The following is a 22,848-nucleotide window of genomic DNA, read 5'->3' as shown; positions in this document are numbered from 1 at the left end:
GAAAATGAACACGTCACTAACTAGCTTAGCTGCTAGCTGCCGGTGTTGTGCCCAATTTCGATCCCCTGCCAAATTATTACCCCCCTGTTCAAGTCGCTAACTGATTGCCGTCCCTAATCCTAACCCCTCCCCCACACCCACTTTTAAATTTACCAGTACTAGGGGGGGTGATAATTTGACAGGGGTCATAATTGGGCACAACAACGGCACACCACGTTAGATTAAACTAGTGCAGATAACTCAATATGTAGAGTTTGAATCCCTTGTTCCGCTTGCTTGTTGGAGCAGGGGACCAGGCATCAACAATATGATGGACATCATTGATGCTTATTTTAGGTAGATCTTGGAGACATCTAGCAAATACAGCCATTTTGGGTGATGTGAAAGTAAACTGGAAATTGATATCCTGACTTCTGGTGAAAGCGGAAGTTTTTCACTACACTTGTGTACAGAGCCTATTCCATTTGTATGAGTGGATTCCGCGATTCCGCCTGCATTTTCCACAACGAGGAAATCATAGGGCCCTAATTATAGTAGAAAACAAGTGTGTGAGATGGTGTAGAAAATTAAATATTCAAATATTACTATGTTTATTGTATTTGTATAATGCAGTCTTGGTGAACATAAGTGTCTTTGAAAAAAAAAAAAATGTACAACTTAAAAACATAAAATTAAAGAAATCTAACATTTTTCAGGACCACTTAGTTAAAAATTGTATAGAATTACACAAAGGATATTTTGGGGGCAGACTTCAGTATGCAGAATTCTTATTTTGAGATGACCATAAGCCATTATTTTTTTAAATGAGAAATTCAAGCCATCATAATAAATAGTGTATAAAGCTTAAATATCCTGCTAATACTTTTCCTAGCTCAGTGACATTACACATTCATAGCATGTAAAACACAAGAGTGATTGGAATTGTGAAACTATAAGACTTCTTCAGCAAAAATAATAATAATAAAAAAAAAAACCTAAACAAATGAAGAATTACTTTCACATCTCTCCACACAATTTTTCACTTTATCACATTAGCTCATGATAAGTGAGCTTACAGAAGCATCAAGTTGGTAAGTAAGGGTAAACAATTGCCATGCATTACCACCGTCTGATACAGATCAAGGGTTTAGCCTGCAACCACACTGCTGTTCGCTTTCACCAAACATCTGACAGACAAGCAGACATGCAACCTTTTTGCATCTTGCATCAAAAAAGGAAAACTAAAACATAAGTCGTTTTGTGTGGAATCGAAAATATGCTGTTGCTTACTTTGTCTCTAATCATACTTATCATACTTCACAGTGTCTTTATAATGAAATACGGGTGCATCACAATTCTGTCTTCACTTTGTGCATGAGGTCTTTCTGGTCAATCATTTCCAATTGTCTATTCCAGCGGTGGTAGGCCAAAAGTGCTATATTCTTAGCTGCCACAGAGCTCATCTCCATCGCACTCCCAGCCCATTCGATTCCATTCAGGAAGTACAAGTTTTCGTGCAGCACTACCGGTGGCAACCCCTGGGTGCTTCCGTAGTGAGGGTACGCCAACCAATCTGTGATCTGCACTGAGTAGTAGGACTTAAAAAGTGTCTTCAGCTCACTCTTCTCCAGAGGTTTTGGGGAAAAGACCTTGTAGACTCCGACCTCTTGAGGCTGCTTTCGTCGGAAGCCGGAGGTTATGTTGACCGGACAGACACTGGCGGCGCTGTTGAAGAAAAGTCCGGGAGTGTCTGTGGTAAGGATGCTGGAAAATGGGAAAAGCTTTGGGTCGGGGAAGCCGAAGTAAGTGCAATTTAGGTAGCCGTGAATGATGGAGGCCACAGTTTGGTGGTAGGAGCCCGCTATTTCTGGAAGTTGTGGCTCAAAGCCCTGGAATGAGATGCCCGAGTTGAAGTTTTGTTGGAGAGGCGTCGCTACTACTACAATGTCATAGAGCTCTGATGACTTTTCATTTTGAGAGTCGTAGGTGACTTTATACTGGTGGTAATCTCCTGAGGAAAAAATTAAAAAAAACTTAAAATTCAAGTATATTTTTTAAAAAACAAAAAAAAAAAAAAAAAAAACATTAAATTTGAAGTATATTACTATATCAATGCATAAGATCACCACAGTTTTAAGGTGCCTTCAAACTGGCAGCCTTGTTCAATGACACTCCAAACTTAATGATATTATGAATTAAGAATTTATGTAATTATATTAGAAAATATGTTTACACTCACATGTATTCCAGGTCTAAATAAAATAACATATCAATTTCTTCTTGCTGGTTATTCAATTGTCTTTAAAATGTCATAAAAGATTTTTTGAAACCAACATGAATACAAAGAGTACATTTCTAAGAACTTAGCTTACGTGTTTTGAACTAGATAGTTAACTCAAAAAAGAAAATTTGTCCTCAAAAGAACATACGAGGAGAATTTTAGCATTACATCATTAGCTCACCAATGGACCCTCTGCACGAATGGGTGCCGTCTACACCACTCTAATCCATCTGCACGGTTGTAAGAAACGATTACATCATTGCACGGCCAAACATCATGATTAAAACCTCAAATCCATAAAACGCTCCACCAGTGAAATCCATAACCTGTCCTCCAGTCCATAAATTAACCAATCTTTGTTTAGAACAGTTAAGCGGCATGTTTGTAAACGAAACAAATCTCATTCAGACGAGACGTTAAACTTCAAAACAATATCTCAGAGATGTTCAAGTTAATATTGTTTGCTCCAGTGAAAAAGACGTCTCGTCTGAATCCGGAGAGAAATATGGAATATTGTGGATTAGTGATAACAGTCTAAAACTGTACTGTTCCAATGAAGACACAAACACGTCTACATCTTTCATTCACCAATGAAGACACAAACACGTCTACATCTTGGATGGCTTTTTCAGCAAACCTTTCATTTTTGGGTGAACTATTCCTTTAAAAGATTTTTCTTTTCTTTACTGCTGGACACTCTTATTTGTCAGTCACCAACAGGCAACAGAGACCATTGGGACAAACTGACATTCTGTGGCTACTATCAATGAGGAAGAAGAGAAGATTTGTTAGATACTGCAGTCAACTAGGAATGCCTACTAGCTACCAACAGTACAGCCATTTAGAGGTCCAGATGAACAGAGTTTATCTTGGTTTTCACAGTGTTTAACTGATGGTTATGTGGAATACCTGTTGATTGGAGGGTAATGGTTGTAACTTGACTTTGGATGAGATTAGCTTTTGCTAGTTTAAGCAGTCCCGAGCAAACCAGCTTGTTTCCTCCCTCCACAGCCCAGAGATTGGCCTGTGCACCAGCTAGAGATACAGCACCTGTCAAAGAGAAGAGGATGAATCAGAACAGACATGAAACTGGATGGTGAAAAGACAACTAGGTTGGCCAGACAACTTTTTATGAGTATTATATACTTTGTTCCAGGATAATACAGAAATGAGTCTTCTCCTTATATATATATAGATATATACACACACACACACACACACACACACACACATACATATATATAAATAAATATATAATATATATATATATATATACACTTAGGACCATGTGATATTTCAGTTTTTCTTTTTTATCATATAAATGTGCAAAAATGTCATACAATTCTGTGTTTTTCTGTCAATATTTGGGGTCCTGTGTGTACATTAAGGAAAAAAAGGAACTTAAAATGATTTTAGCAAATGGCTGCAATATAACAAAGAGTGAAAAATTTAAGGGGGTCTGAATACTTTCCGTACCCACTGTACATATTCACACCCCAATTATATATATTGGGGTACAATTATTTTTATGTTCTTTTAAGCTCACCAATGATACATTTATTTGATCAAAAATACAGTAAAATCAAATCTTGTGAAATATTATTGCAATTCTATCACCTTTCCTGTTTGGATATATTATTGTTATTTTTATTTTAAATCCTTCCAGTGTGCTGATGTGGTGCTCAAGACACATTTGTGCTCATCATCAATGTTAAAAAATAGTTGTGCAGCTTAATATTTTTGTGGAAAGCATTTATATACTTTTCAAGATTCAATGATGAATAGAAAGTTCAAAACAACAGATTATATTTGAAATAGAAATCTTTTGCAACATTATATGTCTTCACTGTCACATTTGATAAATTTAATGCATTCATGCTGAATAAAAGTATTATATTTGTTCTAAAACAATAACAACAAAAATCGTTATTCATATTTTAAAACATTTTAAATTGACGCTTATGTTTTTAGTGCAAAAAGCTATTATTACAAAAAAAAAAAAAAAAATGCCAAGACACCATTAAAATATATATATATTTTTTTTTGAGAAATTCTTGTTGCCATTTAAGGATTATTATACATACTATATATAACTATATATACACTACTGTTTCAAATGTATGTAATTTAACAGATTATTAATCAATGAATAATTTAATTAATAATTCATATAATTTTTCAATGAGAATGTAAAAAAAATAAATTAAAAAAATAGAGTATCAATTTTAGAACATTGGTTGGATGTCTTAGATCTTTGAATTCAGCTCATAAAAAATGGGGGCAAAAACAAAAGTGTTGCATTTATTATTTTGTTCAGTTTAAAAGTGTATAAGAGTGCAAAGCCTAATAAATGAACAACTATAAAGTAAATGGTGTGCATACCAACAAATGCAGGGATGCTGATGTTCTGGCCGTAGTTGACCCTCATGATCGGGGCTATGGCTTCATCAATGAAGCGCTGGGAGACGCCCAGTTCTAACAGAGACTCGGAAAGCGAGCGCCGGGTCATGTTGATAAATCCTGAACCCCCGAGAGAGTGCAGCAGCTCTTCTACTGAACTGAAGGCATAGCCATGGGCCTGGTATTTATAGATTCTGGCAGAAAAATGATAGCAAAGAGAGGAAGAGAGGATGATAGTGAGACATGTCAATTAAAAAAAAAATACAAAAAGCTTGTGTTACTCAGACTGCAGCTGAACAATTGCAGATTTCAAGGATAATATAAAACATCTTATATCTTTATATTTCTCAAATAACCGAGAATGCACCAACTAGTTATTTTCCTGAAATGTTTTGAAACTAGATGCTGCAGCAGGACATAAACCATAAAAAATGCAACAGTCTGACGTTGCAGTCCACCAAAACCACTTGTTACTGCTAGTCAGTGGCAGGTGTTATTTGTAATACAGGGGGAGGGGATATTCCCAATCGAGAGTGTGTTTTACTAGATTTATGCAACTGCAAGAAGCTTTTATCCAAAGCAACTTATAGTGCATTCAAAATACTGTACACATTTACAATTTAGCAATTAATTCTTTCCTTGGGAATCAAACCCATGACCTTGGCATGCTACTGCCATACTCTACTGTTTGAGCTACAGGACAGTTTTATTTGACTATAAATTTGTTACATTTTGTCAACACTATTATTTTGAGTGAATTACAAACCACAAAACCTGTGAATTTTATGGGTCACTGTATCTACTGTAATTACCCAGTAATAAAGTAACAAAATGTAACATCAAATCTTGCAATATTAGCCTTTCTATTCAAATAAAGTATATATATATATAGATATATATATATATATATATATATATATATATATATATATATATATATATTTTTAGTGGTGGGCATAGATTAATTTTTTTAATCTAGATTAATCTCACTGTAATCTTGGAATTAATCTAGATTAAAATGGCTCATTTGAATTCTGCTTTGCGTTTATGTGGTACTTGAGATTGGAAGAACTCCTACAGTAAACTAATTCCGCATTGCACAAGGTGCAAACAACCTTACGCCTGCTTCACACATACTCCGTCTGCAGTGCGTATGCGTTGCATTTTTTATTTATTTTTTTACGCACCCATGTTAACGGATTCCAGCGTTCACGCGGTTGTGGTCCGTCAGTGCGTTCCAGGAGCAGTGCAGCGATCGTTTACGTACCGAGTCTATTTTTACTGTGCTGCATGCACTGAATTAAAATGACAGCGCATTGTTCGCGGTAAAAATTAACATGGATTGACACGGAAATGCAGTAATTTCACAATAAATGTATACTAATTAAAGCCTACTGTGTTTCACACGCAACACATGGGTTTTTGGCTAGGTTTAAAACAAGAAAAAGAACACCTTTAGATAAATGAGGCAACATGATATAGGCCTATGCACTTTTATGGAAGCACAAAAACAAAGTTCATTAACCGTGCGATTGCTTGTAATAAAGATTTAAATGCAAAAGGCACGAGAGTCGACTGTTTCTGTCAGTGGTGCTTTAATTTTAAATATTTGCGATATCCCAACAAGAAAAGTAGACTAATTGTTGTGTTTAAATGTTTTGCCGCTTGTTTGAGCAGCTTATTATACAAACCTAGAAGTCAAATGCATGAATAATATGTTGTTTATATTTATTAAAACTAATGTCTAATAATAAAAAATAGTTACTGTTCTGTGATAAGAGTCACAAAGTTTTTTTTTTTTTTTTTTTTTTTTTCATGGTTTGAAATATAGAATGATGAACAAATGTTGTGTTTGTGGACTAAACAGCCGCGGATCAGTAGCGGACTGCAAACGAGTCCTATGTGAAAGCACAATGAGTCCGTGCTGCTTCTGCACCACACACACACGGACTGCATACGCACTGCAGAAGGAGTATGTGTGAAACAGGCGTGAGTCTTGTCGAGGTTTTTTTTGGGTAATTTCACAGTAGGCATACACACAGGTTCGAAGACTCGTTCTCTCCCCCTACAGTGCAATTCGTCTAGGTATACATCCGCGCTGAACTATCACGGTGAAAGTCATCATAGCTTGCGTAGTATAGACCCAGCTTCCAACCCGACTTTGAGAATAGATTAATGGCTATATTTTTTTTTTATCGCCCGATAAGAGTCTCACGTTAACGCAGCACGTTAACGCAGATAACGGCCCACCACTAATATATATATATATATATATATATATATATATATATATATATATATATATAGTATATATATATATATATGTGGTGTGTGTGTGTGTGTGTGTGTGTGTGTGTGTGTGTGTGTGTAAATAAATGTACAATTTCATCAGTCAGAATGAATAAGATTGAATGAATTTCAGATTCTGAAAATTCTGTGTTCTTAGTGTTTTTCAGTAATTTTTACTTATATGCATGCATGTGTGTGTGTGTGTGTGTGTGTGTGTGTGTATGTGTGTATATATACACGTGTATATAAAAAAAAGGTTACATACACATTATATATATATATATATATATATATATGTGTGTATGTAACCTTTTTTTTTTATCCAACTGGGAAAGTAGGAGATTTCAAGCATTTACTTGCTTATTTTTCTTCCTGTTACTCAGATTATAAATGGATTATTTGGATGCAAGTAACATTGATCATGTACAAGTCCTTTGTACAAAAGGTCAGATTTCCTGGCTTTCATTGAAGCTCAACTTTTGGAACATTCTCAGATCATGCTGGATAACTCAGACGTGTGAAACCTTGGTGCCACAGCGTCAGAAAAGAGGACACATGGACTGGTTCTACAGCCTTTCCCCCTCACCTCATGAACTTCTCCATAATCTCCTCCACCCACATCTGCAGGCGGATGAAGCTGATCCCATAGCGCCACCACAAGCGAAACAAATCCAGCAGGTACCAATCGGTCTCCTCCAAAATAAACCCCTCTCCACTGAACACTGCCGTCTTCCCAGCCACACTCTTACGGTACTTCAGCCCTGTGGACGGTGACATGAGAGACAGAAAAAAGCATAGATGAGAACAGAAATATTTTAGAACAAACTCCAAATATGCACAAAAGAAGTAGTGTTTGCCACACAATTGTTCATATTTACGATTAACTTAATCACTAATTACTAAATGATACATTTTAGCAATATGAATGCATGCAACTAACCCAGTTGCTGGACAAAGTCTTGCATGTGCAGGTTGAGGGAATGAATGATGGATCCCCCGGACTCGTAGTCTTGGTGGTTCACAGTGACTGTAGCCAGACGACCCCCGACTGACCCTCTCTCAAATACATCAATTCTCACTTCCGGCCCGAAATGCTGCCTAAGGAAATGAGCTGTAGCGGTTCCTCCGATTCCAGCTCCAACAACAGCTGCAAACACAACACCAGACTGTATTAAGGGCTCTTTACAATGCCTTTTATTGCAGAATAATTAATCTAATTAACATTCGGCCTACCTATTTTAGAAGGCGGGGCACCATCGAGTTTAGCAAAATCCGGATCCGCCAATACATGCACAAAAGAAAAAAGAAGAAAATAATACTGATTCATGTTTGTTTATAAGAAACGAAACTCCGTCAATGAACAGATGGTGCACGTGCATTCAGGCTAAATGGATGCTGGAGCCTTTATCGCAGTTCTCCTCAACCCTTGGCGATTTAAATACTAAAAATAAAAAGGAATCAAAACGCAAAATATCCGATCATTTAGATCAAGCTGGCTTCTGCAGAATTTGCATTCATATTTGCTTGCTGTCGGCTAGTGCGACAACAGCAGACAGAGCAATACCCTATACGCACACTTCTCACCAACAATAGAAACAAAAGATGCTCTCCTCACAAAAAACAGAAAAATAGACTCTCTCCTTAACAAACCAGAGCAGTAGAAACATGTACTCGGCCAATCGGAGTAGGAGAAACCTTCTTTCTTCCGGGATGCGTTGAAGCTTGTTGATGATGAAATTGGTTTCTTGAAAACAACTGATCAGGTTTAGTTTTTATTGAAACTTTAAAAGCGATTTCAGCGACTTGCCATCCCTTCAATCACACGGCCTATATTTAAAACACCGCCTTTTAAATACATTTTAAACGAGCAATATGACTGACCTGTAGAGAGTTAAATTAATGGTTAAAAAGGGGCGGGCCGCTACCCTGACTCTGTGTTTACAGATCAGTCTGGTAAAATGGACAGTTTGACATTTGTGTGTGGAATAAAAAAAAAAGACCGTAACTTAAATTAAGTTATGAGAAAAGTAGCCAGAAAAAAGTTTGCACAGTCAAATAAAAAAAAAACAAAGGAAAAAAAAAAAAACATATATAATATATATATATATAATATATATATATATATATATATATATCTAATATATATATATATATATATCATATATATATTAGGTGCTGTCACAATGATTAACAAGGGTCACGATTAATCACATCCAATTAAACCTAAAGTTTGTTTACATAACGATATTGTGTGTATACTGTGTATAAAGCTTTATTATGTATATATAAATACTCAACCATGCCAAATGAATCATATTAAAGAAGAATGGAATTGGTGTTATTTTATATATGCAATCATATTGACGACCTGAGCCATATTCATAATATAAAACATAAGAATATAAATATATAAATGTTATCATCAGATGTAATATTTTCTAAATATATAACTTTATGTGTGTGAGGATTTATATAGGACATAATAAATATACCCTGTACAAATACATCCATTATGTAAACAAAAGCTATTATTTTGGATGTGATTAATCGTGGATTAATCATTTTGACAGCCCTAATATAGGTATAGTCTATAAGAATATATAAATAGAATGCCTGTGATAATTATATGCTATTATGTTTTTTTTTTTTTACTTCAATGCAACCCTATCATTTTGTATGTGTAATGCACTTAAAAGCTTTAGTTGCATGTGATTGATTTGAAAATGAAAAAATTAGTTTTTATTAAACATGGTTCTATTAAAAGAGGGGCCCCACTTCCGACCTTAATATAAAGAATCTGTGGGATAAAATGACTAAAATACTTGAGCTAAGGCCGTAGTGTGTGTGTGTAAATATGTGTGTGTGCGTGTGTGTTTTTTTTTTTTTTTTATAGTTCTTCTTATATATATATACACACACACACATATATATACATATATGCATACATATATATATACACACACACACACACACACACGCACACACACAGTACTGTGCAAAAGTCTTAAGCTATTAGTATTTTTACCAGCAAAAAAACAAACAAACAAACAAAAAAATTGGTTTTAAGCCAGTTAGTTTTATATCTTTTGCTGATATTTCCAAACATTCCTTTTGCCATTAACTGTAATAATTCAGTGAGATTTCTGAATGCAAGGGGTCTGACAACAGCCAGTGCTCCACACAGAGATCTGATTTCACCATCATTCAGTCCGTCTGGGATTACATGAAGAATCAGAAAAATCTCAGACAGACTAAATCCAGAAGAACTGTGCGACAATGTCTCCAAGATGATTCAAGATACCTTTCTACAAAGGTACACTTGGTGCAACCAACCTTTAGGTTTAAAACAGCTTTTGTCCTACGTATACTTGCGCATAGTTTTTCAGGTTCCTTTGCAGAAGGGTTTCCACAGTTCTCCTGATTTAGTCTGTCTGAGTTTTTCTGTTTCTTCATGTAATGGCAAAAATGTTTGGAAATGTAAACGCCAGACGGACTGGATGATGGCGAGATCAGACCTCTGTGGAGCCTGACTGCTGTCAGACTCCTAATTCTTTTTTGTGTGTGAAAATACTAATGGCCTAAATGGCAAAAATGTTTGGAAATGTAAACGGATATTTCTTAATGACACACTACAGCAAAAGATAGAAATAATTGGCTTAAAACCTTCTTTTTTGTGTGTGAAAATACTAATGGCCTAAGACTTTTGCACATTAGTGTATATATATTAGTATTACCATTAGTATTTATTTATTTATTTATTTTACTTTTTACAATTTTTTTAAAGGTTAAATTATGTGTTCCAGTTAGATGGCCATCAATAGGAGTGTTAGCTGTTAATTAATTCTGGGTCAGATAGAAATTCCCTTTTAGCCACCTGGTTTGTTGTTTTTTCCTGCTGATTTCCCAAACAAAGATTATGTTCAAGATTAAAAGGGATTTTCATAGAAAATCACAATGACCAGTGCCAGTAACAGACTTGATACATGTCCAGGAAGTATTGATGTGGCCATACCCTTTAGAGTTACAATAGATTACAATAGAGTTTTCGTTCTGTTTTATGTTTTAATTGCAGAAGGAGAATAGTTTTAAAAAAATTATAAATGAACTGTGGTTAATTTAAACCATTATATGTCTATTTGTGGCATTTCAAAGGTTGCCTTAAAATATGACAATAAATAAAGAAATGCTTATTTGTTATTTATTTTTTTATTTTTTTAAATCTACACTTCCCAGCCATTAACATTCATTCAATTTCATGTACAGGGAACAAACCACAATTCTGTGCTTATTTTGCTATAATTAACATGAGCAGTCTTCACTTTTATTTAGAGTATGCTATATATATATATATATATATATATATATATATGTGTGTGTGTGTGTGTGTGTGTGTGTGTGTGTGTGTGTGTGTGTGTGTGTGTGTGTGTGTGTGTGTGTATGTGTGTGTGGACCCTGGACCACAAAACCAGTCTTAAGTCGCTGGGGTTTATTTTTAGCAATAGCCAAAAAAACATTGTATGGGTCAAAATTATCAATTTTTCTTTTATGCCAAAGATCATTAGGATATTAAGTAAAGATCATGTTCCATGAAGATATTTTGTAAATTTCCTTCCGTAAACATATCAAAACTTAATTTTTGATTAGTAATATGCATTTGGACAACTTTAAAGGTGATTTTCTCATTATTTAGATTTTTTTCACCCTCAGATTCCAGATTTTCAAATAGTTGTTTCTCGGCCAAATATTGTCTGATCCGAACAAACCATACATCAATGGAAAGCTTATTTATTCACCTTTCAGATTATGTATATCTCAGTTTCGAATGGACACTTAAGACTGGTTTTGTGGTCTAGGGTCACATATAGATATAGTGTGTGTGTGTGTGATATAAGCCACATAATTTATACCATTTTTTTTTCTCCTTTGTTCGGGAATATTGAGAACATTATCAAGCCAGTTTATATGCCTACATCCTAAACTGTGCTATTAATCCTCATTAATTTTTATGTTCGATTTGACACGTTGGCACTTTTAAAGGGCAGCGTTTATTTATACGTTGTTTTCTCATCATGACTGGCCTATGTCTTCAGGTCATCTGGAGCCTGTGAAAATCTGACTCACTTCCTCTGTCATGTGAGGAGAGAGAAAACTCGTGGCGCAAGATGAGGCCACCAACATGATATGCAAGCACACCGAAAAATGATGATGGCTGATGTCATAACATACTAAAAACAACCAAAGAAATGTAATTGCAGGACATTCCAAGATGTGCAAGACTAGTTTTGACCTTTACAGTCATGTTTTGCTGTTGTAATGGTAAAGAAACACATTAAATGCTTGGCCTACTTTCAATGGAAATGTTTTTAGAGTTCATAGGTTATCATTGAAAAATAAACTGTATTCTCGTATACACGGGCAAGGAAATGCCTTTAAAACACAAAAACCAGAATGATCTCCGAAGCAGGAGGTCTGATATATTTCGCATTGTTTTGGTACTCTTGGAAACCAGGCCAAAAAAGACTCTCATATGTATAAGGAAAGTGAAAAAGTGTGTCTAATAACAGCCATATGACAGTTAGTGAAGTCGAGATCTCGCACTCTTGATTGGCAAACCGAACAGGGTTAGGATTTCCCCGTCTCAACCCACGGACTTTACAGAGCGGAAATGGTGCATTAAATACTTAACCAACATTTCCTCCTCCTCTGGCGGTTGGGGTTTTCTCAACACCAACGTCGCTTACACGTAGCCTAGACTGCAATAACAGGCTATTGATGGAAAAATAATGTTATTCGGTCAACCTTTATCCATTAGACTCGACTGCACCAGCATGTGCTGTTGGTGGTATGACGTGGGTCTATTATCATGGGCTGCGTGTTGTGCAATTATGACTATCTTTGCACTTTGAGCAAAATGGATAGCAGCGGGACTTTCCCATGACTATGTGTGTAGTGTGGAACAAACGCCCATGCAAATGAGAGAGCTAATCGATCGGTTTATATAGGGATGCGCCGAGCGAGTAGGCGGCAGAAGAGCTTTTCTGCATGTGTCTTATCATTCGCTGCAGGTGCATGAGAGACATGATTCAGCATCCTCAATCTGGTACTGGTACCGAAATGACTCACCAACAACAGATGATGTGGACCTGTCGAGAAAAGAGGGGAAAACTAAAGGTTGGTTTAAAGAGGTGAGTGATAAAATGCAGATAAATGAGAGATGCACATGTGGGTTGAAGAAGTTAATGGAGATGAAGATGTAAAAAAAAAAAAGTGTCACGAGTCATTTCATGGGAAAGGCTATTATCATAGCTATGTTTAAAAGCACTTAATTCTAAATGTTTTGGAGGAATTTTACTCATGTATAATTTATGATACCAGTTTTTTACAGTTCTTTGAAGTAAAACATAATTTAGTTACATGTAGTATACGGGAAGTAATTTGTGAGGTATTTTTGCTATGGTGCCTAAATGTTTTTATAGTTTTATATATACTGCAATACAAAAGTTTATGTCCAGGAAGTTTTTTTTTTTTTTTTTTGTAAGGATGCATTAATTCATCAGAAAAGTTACAGTAAAGACTATTATCATGTTAAAAAAAGATTACTGTTAAAAATAAATTATGTTCTTTATCCTCTTTATTATGTTCTTTAAAAAAGTTATTACAGGGCCCACACTTTTACCATTTTGTTTTAAAACAGGAGATTTAAATCAAAACTGTGAAAATAATGGAAATGATATTACCATTTACAGTTTTTGTCTGTATTAGAAATTATTTTGCTGAGAAATATAACATAGGCACACAAATAATAAAAGTCAACGCCAATTATCTAGAAACAAACATATAGTAATTAAAATCCAATCAACTGAAAACATTATTTAAATGATCCTTTATCATAGGTATCTTAGTTTAATTTGTTTTATTTGATTCTTTCAAGGACGTTAACTGAACCTGACAAATATTAGTAGGAGGCATTTGATTGGAGTATGCAGTACTTTCAAGAAAATGTTCTTGAATAATGTTCTGGAATCATGATGAGGAAGACAAAAATCCTGCTATCATGAGAGGCAAAGAAGTTGTGTGACACATTTTATTATCTATCTAAATAATACTAATCTGGTCGCATATGAGAAATGATCTTTTGTTAGGTGATAGAGTTGAATTTTACTGACATTTTACCATTAAGTGAAATTTAGTTTTTTTTTACTTAGGTCATATAAAATCACCTGCTCGATGGATTTACAGTACTTACGGATATTAAACGGAGCTCTTGGCTTTGAGAACTGAATTCCAAGGGTGTCTGTTTTATATTCAGCCCACGGAGTTCAGTTCTTAAGTTTGGATGCTCACGGCATCTGTTCTGACCTACGACCTGAACCAAAACGCCTGCTACTGGACTGGAAGGTACTGATGCATATTTTTTACCCAGTACTCTTCTTTCAGATTAGAGATGACTGCTGTTTTCAGTCATAATGTACTTGTTACATAATCTGAATTATCAATCAGCCACCTTTGTATTAAGCATGTATAAATGTTGCTCAAGTGCATTCTATCAGGTTGTGGTTCATCTCTATTGCATAGAATTTGATAAAAAACTATTGCTATAGTGTTGTATGGTGATTTATTTATGACATTCAAGTGTCCACACTTGTAAGTGAAGAACTTGTTTGGTGAAAATACACCACTGTATATTTTTATACTTCGTTGATGTTAGAACAAAAGTATTGAACTTATTTAATTTTAACATTTACGTATCTAAATTATATGCTGTATAATGTATATGTAATGTCAAATATATGTTCTATTACATTTTGACATGAATCAATATCAATACGATGTCAATAATATGTAACTGTTTCAACTTTTAACTTTTGGAGCACAAATTACAGTTATATTTTTCTACTGTAATATTGCCTAACTTTTGTTGTGAAATATTGTGGAAATGAAAAAAATAAAATATATCAGTATAAAATGATATATGACATGCATTTTAATTTTAACTTGAAAATAATAATAATAATTCTTGTGTTTATGCTATAAGTGAAAATTCCAATAAGGTCATTGCTCTTTCAAACAAAGTTATTAACTTTCAGTGCTTTGTTAAAACTGGTTCACTAAAACAGTTTGAAGTTGGAATTGTTTGCAGTCAGCGGCAAAGTTGGGATCTCATTTCATCATGTTTTGCTACATTTTATTACTAAGTTGGTTTAAGAGCTGATAACCATGACAACCAGAATAACATATACCTTTTTCAAATACTCATATCTGATGGTCAGTTGTTAAATCACACTCAGTTCTTGGCATCTTTAAAATAAAACCTCCCAGTGTCCTATATCTTCAAGGATGGCCTAACATGACATAAAGGACTAAAAAATAATGTATTTATAATTAAATAGTAAAGCAGTGCTACTGCACAAAAAAATAAAAAGTATAATTTTAAATAGAGATATTTAATCAAAATGGTTTTTAGTACATTTAAAAATTAATAAACTACTAAAACTAAAGTGTCTCTTGTTCTTTAGACTGTTCTTGTAAATTATGTTAATATTCTTAGTGAGCTTGGGATAAAAATAGAAATTCACCCTCTCTATTTGCACCCTCTTCTTTTGTAAATGGATGTTGTGAATGATTCATTCAAGTATGTTTATTTATTTTTCATTTATTTATATACATTAATTTTTCCTCGTAACTTTTAATCAAAATGATAGATTCTCTCTGCTGACATACCTGATTTCTCTGCTTAAATCAGTCCCTTTCTTATAATCATCTATAAGCTCGTATTCAGATTTGCCTCCATTCAGTTAAAAGGATAGTTCACCCCAAAATAAAAATTCTGTCATCATTTACTCACCCTCAAGTTGTTCCAAACCTGTATGAGTTTCTTTCTGCTGTTGAACACAAAAGAAGATATTTTGAACAATGCTGGTAACAATAAAGTTGATGGTACCCATTGACTTTCATAGTATTTGTTTATTTTTTACCATATTATGGATTCTTAAGGATCTTCATTTATTTGGAACAACTTGAGGGTGAGTACATGGCAGAATAAAAAAATAATAAAAAATAAAAAATAAGGATAAACATTAACTGAATAAAATCTCATTTTATTTTATTTTAGCTACATTAAATCAAAAAAAAAAATGGTAGTGAAACAATTTTCACTCAGAAATTGCTAGTAAATTTCTCAAATATCTACAAAGAAATGGCAAGAAACACACTGAATTAAACATGAAATTTTGCAGAAAAAAAGTTGCAGATAAATATTGAGTAAGTTTTACAAGAAAAACTATTTCAGTTGTTATACTTCAAAATTTCATGTTTAATTTCTTTGCAATTGTTTGTGGAATTTATTAACAATGTCTGCGTAAAAACTGATTCTACACCATTTTTTTTGTTTAGTATAATTAACAAAACAAAATATACTAAATATACTACATCCTATACATACTTGTAACGTGGCAGTTGTGACATCAGAGTTGAGGATCCAAAAGCAGGCTTTATTCAGAAGAGTGTTCAAAACAGGCAGGGTCAAAAACACGAGCAAACAGGTATAATCCAGGGCAGACAAAAGAGTAATCCAATAATCAGGCAAAGGTCAGGGCAGGCAGAAAACGACCACAAAAACAAAGAAACAGTCCAAGGTCAAAACACTTCAGCAAGGCAAGGCAAGAAACAAGGAGAACATGATGACAATATAGGCGATACAATAATAAGCAATGTTAGTGTGGATGAGTGCAACCTTTATAGTGTCACTGATGGGAAAAATGTGTGGTGTGATAATGAGTTACTAGGCAGATGTTATGGGAAATGGACTCACTCAAAGACGAGACCCACTATCATGACAATGCTAAAATAACTAAAACTAAAATGGAAATAAACATTTATAATATATAATATACCTCCAAAGACACCCACACACACACACGCACATACACACACACACACACACACACACACACACACACACACACACACACACACACACACACACACACATTTGATAAAAAAACCGACATTAAAAAAGGACAACAAAATTACTAATGCTTTGACTAAAATTAAAAATATAACACGTAAAATAAGAACTTATTCAACATATTAGTAAAACTATAGTAATAACTCGATAATACTAAAATAATACACATGCACTACTTACCTTTAACACAGCAGCCCTGGTTAGGTGCACAGTGTGAATGCTAAGTATAATGTATCATATATCTTCTATGAGAGCTCTGAGTAACAAATAAATTATATATTGCTGTGTTAAAATGCTTGATTTTCAGATATTTTCTTCCTCTTTCTCACACATACAAATGCATTGTGGTTGTCTGTTGGAAAAATCCTTGTGTGTGTTCAGCTCATTATGTTGTGGTGGTGCAGAGGGGAGGAACTGGCACTATTAGTGTTAGCCTTTTCATATGCTTATCCATGAGAAGCACAGATGGCCCCTTTTCCTCATACCCAGGCACCTGCTATTGATTAAGCTTCTGCTATAAAAAAGACATAATTACATATGAGATGCTGAAGGAAACCAGACACAGAGGCTCAGCTATATGCTATCCTGTAAATGTCTTTTTCAATCATTTGCATTTCTAAGCTTACATGGTAACCACATTACATTCTGTCACAAAGAGGAAATAAGAAAAGTGTGAATCGCTGCTTCCTGGCAATGACCTCATCAAAGGTCATGTTTACATTTCTCTTGTGCAACAGAACAGTTGTGAGATACACACACAGGGAGGTTTTTACAGAATACATACTGATAAACAGCACTTTACTTCTCTTAACCCAAGACAATGGTGTAAACCAGCTTCAACTTAATGTGAACTTTTACTCTTTTTATAATAATCAACAAGAACAGTAAGTGTAATTTTGTCCTCCAGTTAGACTGGGCTTTTGAGTATGCTGCTGTATAAATATCTAAATTATTTAGAGATTGTGGGCAGTTAAAAAATTCATGGCACTGGTAACCTACATATGACATATTATGGTACTTTAATTTGGGTCACACTGTGTTAGTGTTCTACAGTGTACAGTAATGAAGTAACTTATATAACTGTTTTTCCATGTTTATTAACTATAAACATTGCATTAACATTTGACAACCGCAAACTGACACATACATGCATTAACATTTGACAACCGCAAACTGACACATACATTTTCACATAAATGTATCTATATTGTTCTATACTTTGTTATTTGTTAAATGTTTACCCTAAAGTGAATACATAAATTGATATTGTATATTTTGGGTCCACTGTGCTGTATGTAAAGATCTGGGTTGAAAACTGAAAGTTGTAGGTTCAAATCCCAAAAGGCTTGAACTTTGAACAGATTGAGCCCTTTACTTTTGATGCCCAATGTTAAATAAATAATTGAAACTTAAAAAGTAAATAATTTCAACTTAAAAAGTATGTGTTCATGCTACACTTAAAATTTAAATTTTAAAAAATTAAAGTTTAAACTATTACAGTTAACAATATTAAATATAACAATATTCAATATAAGAACAATAAACATGTTGCTTTAAACTTGTTGATTAGAAATTAGAAATTTGCTTGAAAAAATTACAGTGAACAATATTCAAAAAAAAAACAATAAACATGTAAACTTAAACTGATTATAAAAATGAAAAATAAAAAAATATAACATTAAAAAAAAAAATAATCATATAGCAACGTAGCTGATGTCATAGGTCACATGACAAGGTGCCTGAGACAGTCAGAATTCTCAATAAATGCAACGTGATAACGATGTAAATAATATATGTGCAATTTAGAGAGCTTCATTGATTATAACGAAACATTGTGAGATTGTGATAATAGGTCACATGACAATGGAAGTGGCTATTTGATGTCACTCAATAAATTTGTTTTACGTGAATCAATTTGACAATATCCCACATATGTTTACTCGAAATAGCTTGTTTGCAATCAGGGTTAGTTGCTTAGTATTCCACAATTTAGTTGAAAAATGGCTCCTCTTTATAACATAAGGATCCGGTCCAACATATGTTGTGATTTTCTGTTTATACCTTTCTCTTGTAATAGTGTCTAAACCAGTACAGTACGGACTTTCCTCCATCTCATCCATTCTGTTTTCCACTTCCTACCCTCCATCCGAATCTCGCACGTCATCAGAATCACGTGATTGCAAACAAGCTATCTGAAAACTACATATGTGTGTTGGAGCAGAATTGGATCAAAACTATGCAGGGCTCTGGCCCATCGGGAATTGAGTTTGACACCCCTGCCCTATGGTCTCGAGGACTTAATGGACACGCGTACGCGGCAGCCATAAGTCCGCAAGACCGCAAGTGCGCACAGAATGTAGGCCTACCATTTGGGACAGGGCCTAAGTGCATCATTTGAGTATTTGAAGTGCACTAACTGATTTATTCAGGAAGTAAACTACACCTACAGTGTATTGCTCAGAGATGCCTTCATTTGAAACTAATTTTGTTGGCAACTACAACAAACAAACAAACAAATCTTTTTTTTCTTTTTAACGGTTGTGTAAAGGCAATGTCACACTTGACATTCTGAGAAGCACCCGGCTGCAGCCTGCAGATCGAGGCGGGGCTGCACCTGGGGCGGGGCTGCACATACCTACTCTGATTGGTTTGATCGTCTTTCATAGACATACATGATAGGAAATGTGAGTGTACAGTAGTTGGTGTAGCACAGAGTAAATTGATTAAAAAGCTAAAAATGCTGTGCAGTTTTATAAAGCCTTCATTATAATGCACAGAAGAAAAAAAAAACATTAGTCTGTAACTCTCCATGTCTGTGAAATGATTGTTTTGTTAAATTAAGCTGACTTTTAGGCTAACAGACGAACAACCCACTACATTTAGTAAATTAATTGGGTTTTTTATCCACAGTGGGAGGATCAGGCCTTTAGATAGAAAAATAAATTATGAATTAAATAATTTTTTTAAATTTTATTATTTCATATCATCAGAGTATGAGAAAGGAAATGAAAATGATATATCAGTATTGTTTTAATTTATATAACATGATCTATTGTTACATATAATAATCTGTAATGAAGTTGATAAATGACACTGCAATAATGTGTCTGTGTGCCATTTAAATTTTTATGAAACTTGAATTTTCTTTACTATATTGCAATTTTCCTCCCCTTTATTTCAGGAAAATATTCTGCTCCTCATTATTTTAAAGTGAAGAAATCGCGAAACATTTATTTCTACCGGTCGTGATGATTCTGAAAGGACATACCTGTAATCTGTTGCTATAGTAACGAACACAATTTCATAACCATCATGCTCTTATTTTAGTGCAGTTGTGTCACAGCCATTGCAGTCAAATATTGAGATAAACTTTATAAAGTATCATCTATTTATATTAAATTAATATATTAAACTGGTATCTTCTCCGATACCCATTTTACGACCATTATTGAGCCGATTCTTTTCAATCAGCTGGAATGATTCGGGACATTCTACAAACCCGATTCCAAAAAAGTTGGGACACTGTACAAATTGTGAATAAAAACAGAAAGCAATGATGTGGAAGTTTCAAATTTCAATATTTTATTCAGAATACAACATAGATGACATTAAATGTTTAAACTGAGAAAGTGTATAATTTTAAGGGAAAAATAAGTTGATTTTAAATTTCATGGCATCAACACATCTCAAAAAAGTTGGGACAAGGCCATGTTTACCACTGTGTGGCATCCCCTCTTCTTTTTATAACAGTCTGCAAACGTCTGGGGACTGAGGAGACAAGTTGCTCAAGTTTAGGAATAGGAATGTTGTCCCATTCTGGTCTAATACAGGCTTCTAGTTGCTCAACTGTCTTAGGTCTTCTTTGTCGCATCTTCCTCTTTATGATGCGCCAAATGTTTTCTATGGGTGAAAGATCTGGACTGCAGGCTGGCCATTTCAGTACTCAGGATCCTTCTTCTACGCAGCCATGATGTTGTAATTGATGCAGTATGTGGTCTGGCATTGTCATGTTGGAAAATGCAAGGTCTTCCCTGAAAGAGACGACGTCTGGATGGGAGCATATGTTGTTCTAGAATTTGGATATACCTTTCAGCATTGATGGTGCCTTTCCAGATGTGTAAGCTGCCCATGCCACACGCACTCCTGTAACCCCATACCATCAGAGATGCAGGCTTCTGAACTGAGCGCTGATAACAACTTGGGTTGTCCTTGTCCTCTTTAGTCCGGATGACATGGCGTCCCAGTTTTCCAAAAAGAACTTCAAATTTTGATTTGTCTGACCACAGAACAGTTTTCCTCTTTTTGCCACAGTCCATTTTAAACGAGCCTTGGCCCAGAGAGAATGCCTGCGCTTCTGGATCATGTTTAGATATGGCTTCTTTTTTTGGCCTATAGAGTTTTAGCCGGCAACGGCGAATGGCACGGTGGATTGTGTTCACCGGCAATGTTTTCTGGAAGTATTCCATGTTGCCCATGTTGTGATTTCCATTACAGTAGCATTCCTGTATGTGATGCAGTGCCGTCTAAGAGCCCAAAGATCATGGGAATCCAGTATGGTTTTCCGGCCTTGACCCTTACGCACAGAGATTGTTCCAGATTATCTGAATCTTTGGATGATATTATGCACTGTAGATGATGATAACTTCAAGCTCTTTGCAATTTTTATCTGAGAAACTCCTTTCTGATATTGCTACACTATTTTTCGCCGCAGCATTGGGGGAATTGGTGATTCTTTGCCCATCTTGACTTCTGAGAGACACTGCCACTCTGAGAGGCTCTTTTTATAACCAATCATGTTGCCAATTGACCTAATAAGTTGCAAACTGGTCCTCCAGCTGTTCCTTATATGTACATTTAACTTTTCCGGCCTCTTATTGATACCTGTCCCAACTTTTTTAAAATGTGTAGCTCTCATGAAATCCAAAATGAGCCGATATTTGGCATGACATTTCAAAATGTCTCACTTTCAACATTTGATATGTTATCTATATTCTATTGTGAATAAAATATAAGTTTATGAGATTTGTAAATTATTCCATTCATTTTTTTACTCACAATTTGTACAGTGTCCCAACTTTTTTGGAATCGGGTTTGTAAACTCAGTTTAAATAAAGTATTATATTCACAGTGGCAGATGAGTCCAGATAAGCAATGCGTTTTAACACGCGTGTGTTTTTCCTCCAAAAGACTAAACTCAGTAAAATGCTTATTATAAAGTATTATATTCACAGAAAAGCACCTAGCTCAGTAAACATTTTTATAAAGAGGACAGACAAGCAGGTTAATGCTTAACGCCTAATTAATCGCGTTGCGTTCGTATTCTGGGCTCATATCTGCTTATCTGTGAATATAATGCTTTATTAATAATTTGTTTACTGAGTTTGGTCTTTTTAAAACACAATTTTAATGCACAAGTGCACGTACTTTCACGTTAAATGCTTTTGAATGTCCCAATGATTAATTTGTGAACTTGACTGGTCCAGATTAAACTTGCAGTAAACATCTCTTGATTCAATTATAGTGAGTCAAGTTAACAATAAACAACTGCATTATAGTAAAGGCTTTGTAAAACTGCACAGCATTTTTAGCTTTTTAATCAACATACTCTGTCCTACACCAACACACACATTTCCTATCATGTATGTCTATGAAAGACGATCTGCAGGCTGCAGCCGGGTGTACTTGGACATTCTTGGAATATCATTATGGCTGTGACAAAAGTCGAATCTGTGCTGCTATTCGGAATAACGGTGAGTCATGTCGGAAAGATTGTATTTACCATTTTAAAGTAGCCTACATACGTGTTCAACAAACACCTCAGTCATGGTGTTGAGGGCGGATGAGAGCACTGGTTATTCACTCCCCCCAATTCCTGCCAGACCTGAGAGACACGAACCAACAACCTTCGTGTTACAAGTCCGACTCTCTAACC

The 22,848-nt window shown here is 34.8% G+C and overlaps 1 protein-coding gene across 1 annotated transcript; it reads right to left on the bottom strand.

The window, feature by feature from the left end:
• Positions 1-818: 818 nt before the first annotated feature.
• On the bottom strand, positions 819-8,503 carry LOC109085025 (prenylcysteine oxidase-like). The gene is made up of 6 exons (XM_042711187.1): positions 8,183-8,503; positions 7,890-8,096; positions 7,536-7,710; positions 4,643-4,854; positions 3,170-3,310; positions 819-1,990 (listed from the first exon to the last, which is right to left on the bottom strand). The coding sequence occupies exons 1-6, from the start codon at positions 8,274-8,276 to the stop codon at positions 1,329-1,331; spliced, it is 1,491 nt and encodes a 496-aa protein (XP_042567121.1). The 5' UTR covers positions 8,277-8,503; the 3' UTR covers positions 819-1,328.
• Positions 8,504-22,848: the final 14,345 nt, after the last annotated feature.

This window comes from Cyprinus carpio, chromosome A21 (genome assembly GCF_018340385.1).
Source record: "Cyprinus carpio isolate SPL01 chromosome A21, ASM1834038v1, whole genome shotgun sequence".
Taxonomy (NCBI): Eukaryota; Metazoa; Chordata; class Actinopteri; order Cypriniformes; family Cyprinidae; genus Cyprinus; species Cyprinus carpio.
This window is presented reverse-complemented; position numbering and strand designations above follow the sequence as displayed.

Coding starts and splice junctions, on each gene's coding strand:
- LOC109085025 (XM_042711187.1), bottom strand. CDS start 8,276: ATGAATCAGTATTATTTTCTTCTTTTTTCTTTTGTGCATGTATTGGCG. Junction 4,855..7,535: donor ATTATGGAGAAGTTCATGAG/GTGAGGGGGAAA, acceptor TTTTTCTGCCAG/AATCTATAAATACCAGGCCC. Junction 3,311..4,642: donor CAGCATCCCTGCATTTGTTG/GTATGCACACCA, acceptor TCTCTTTGACAG/GTGCTGTATCTCTAGCTGGT.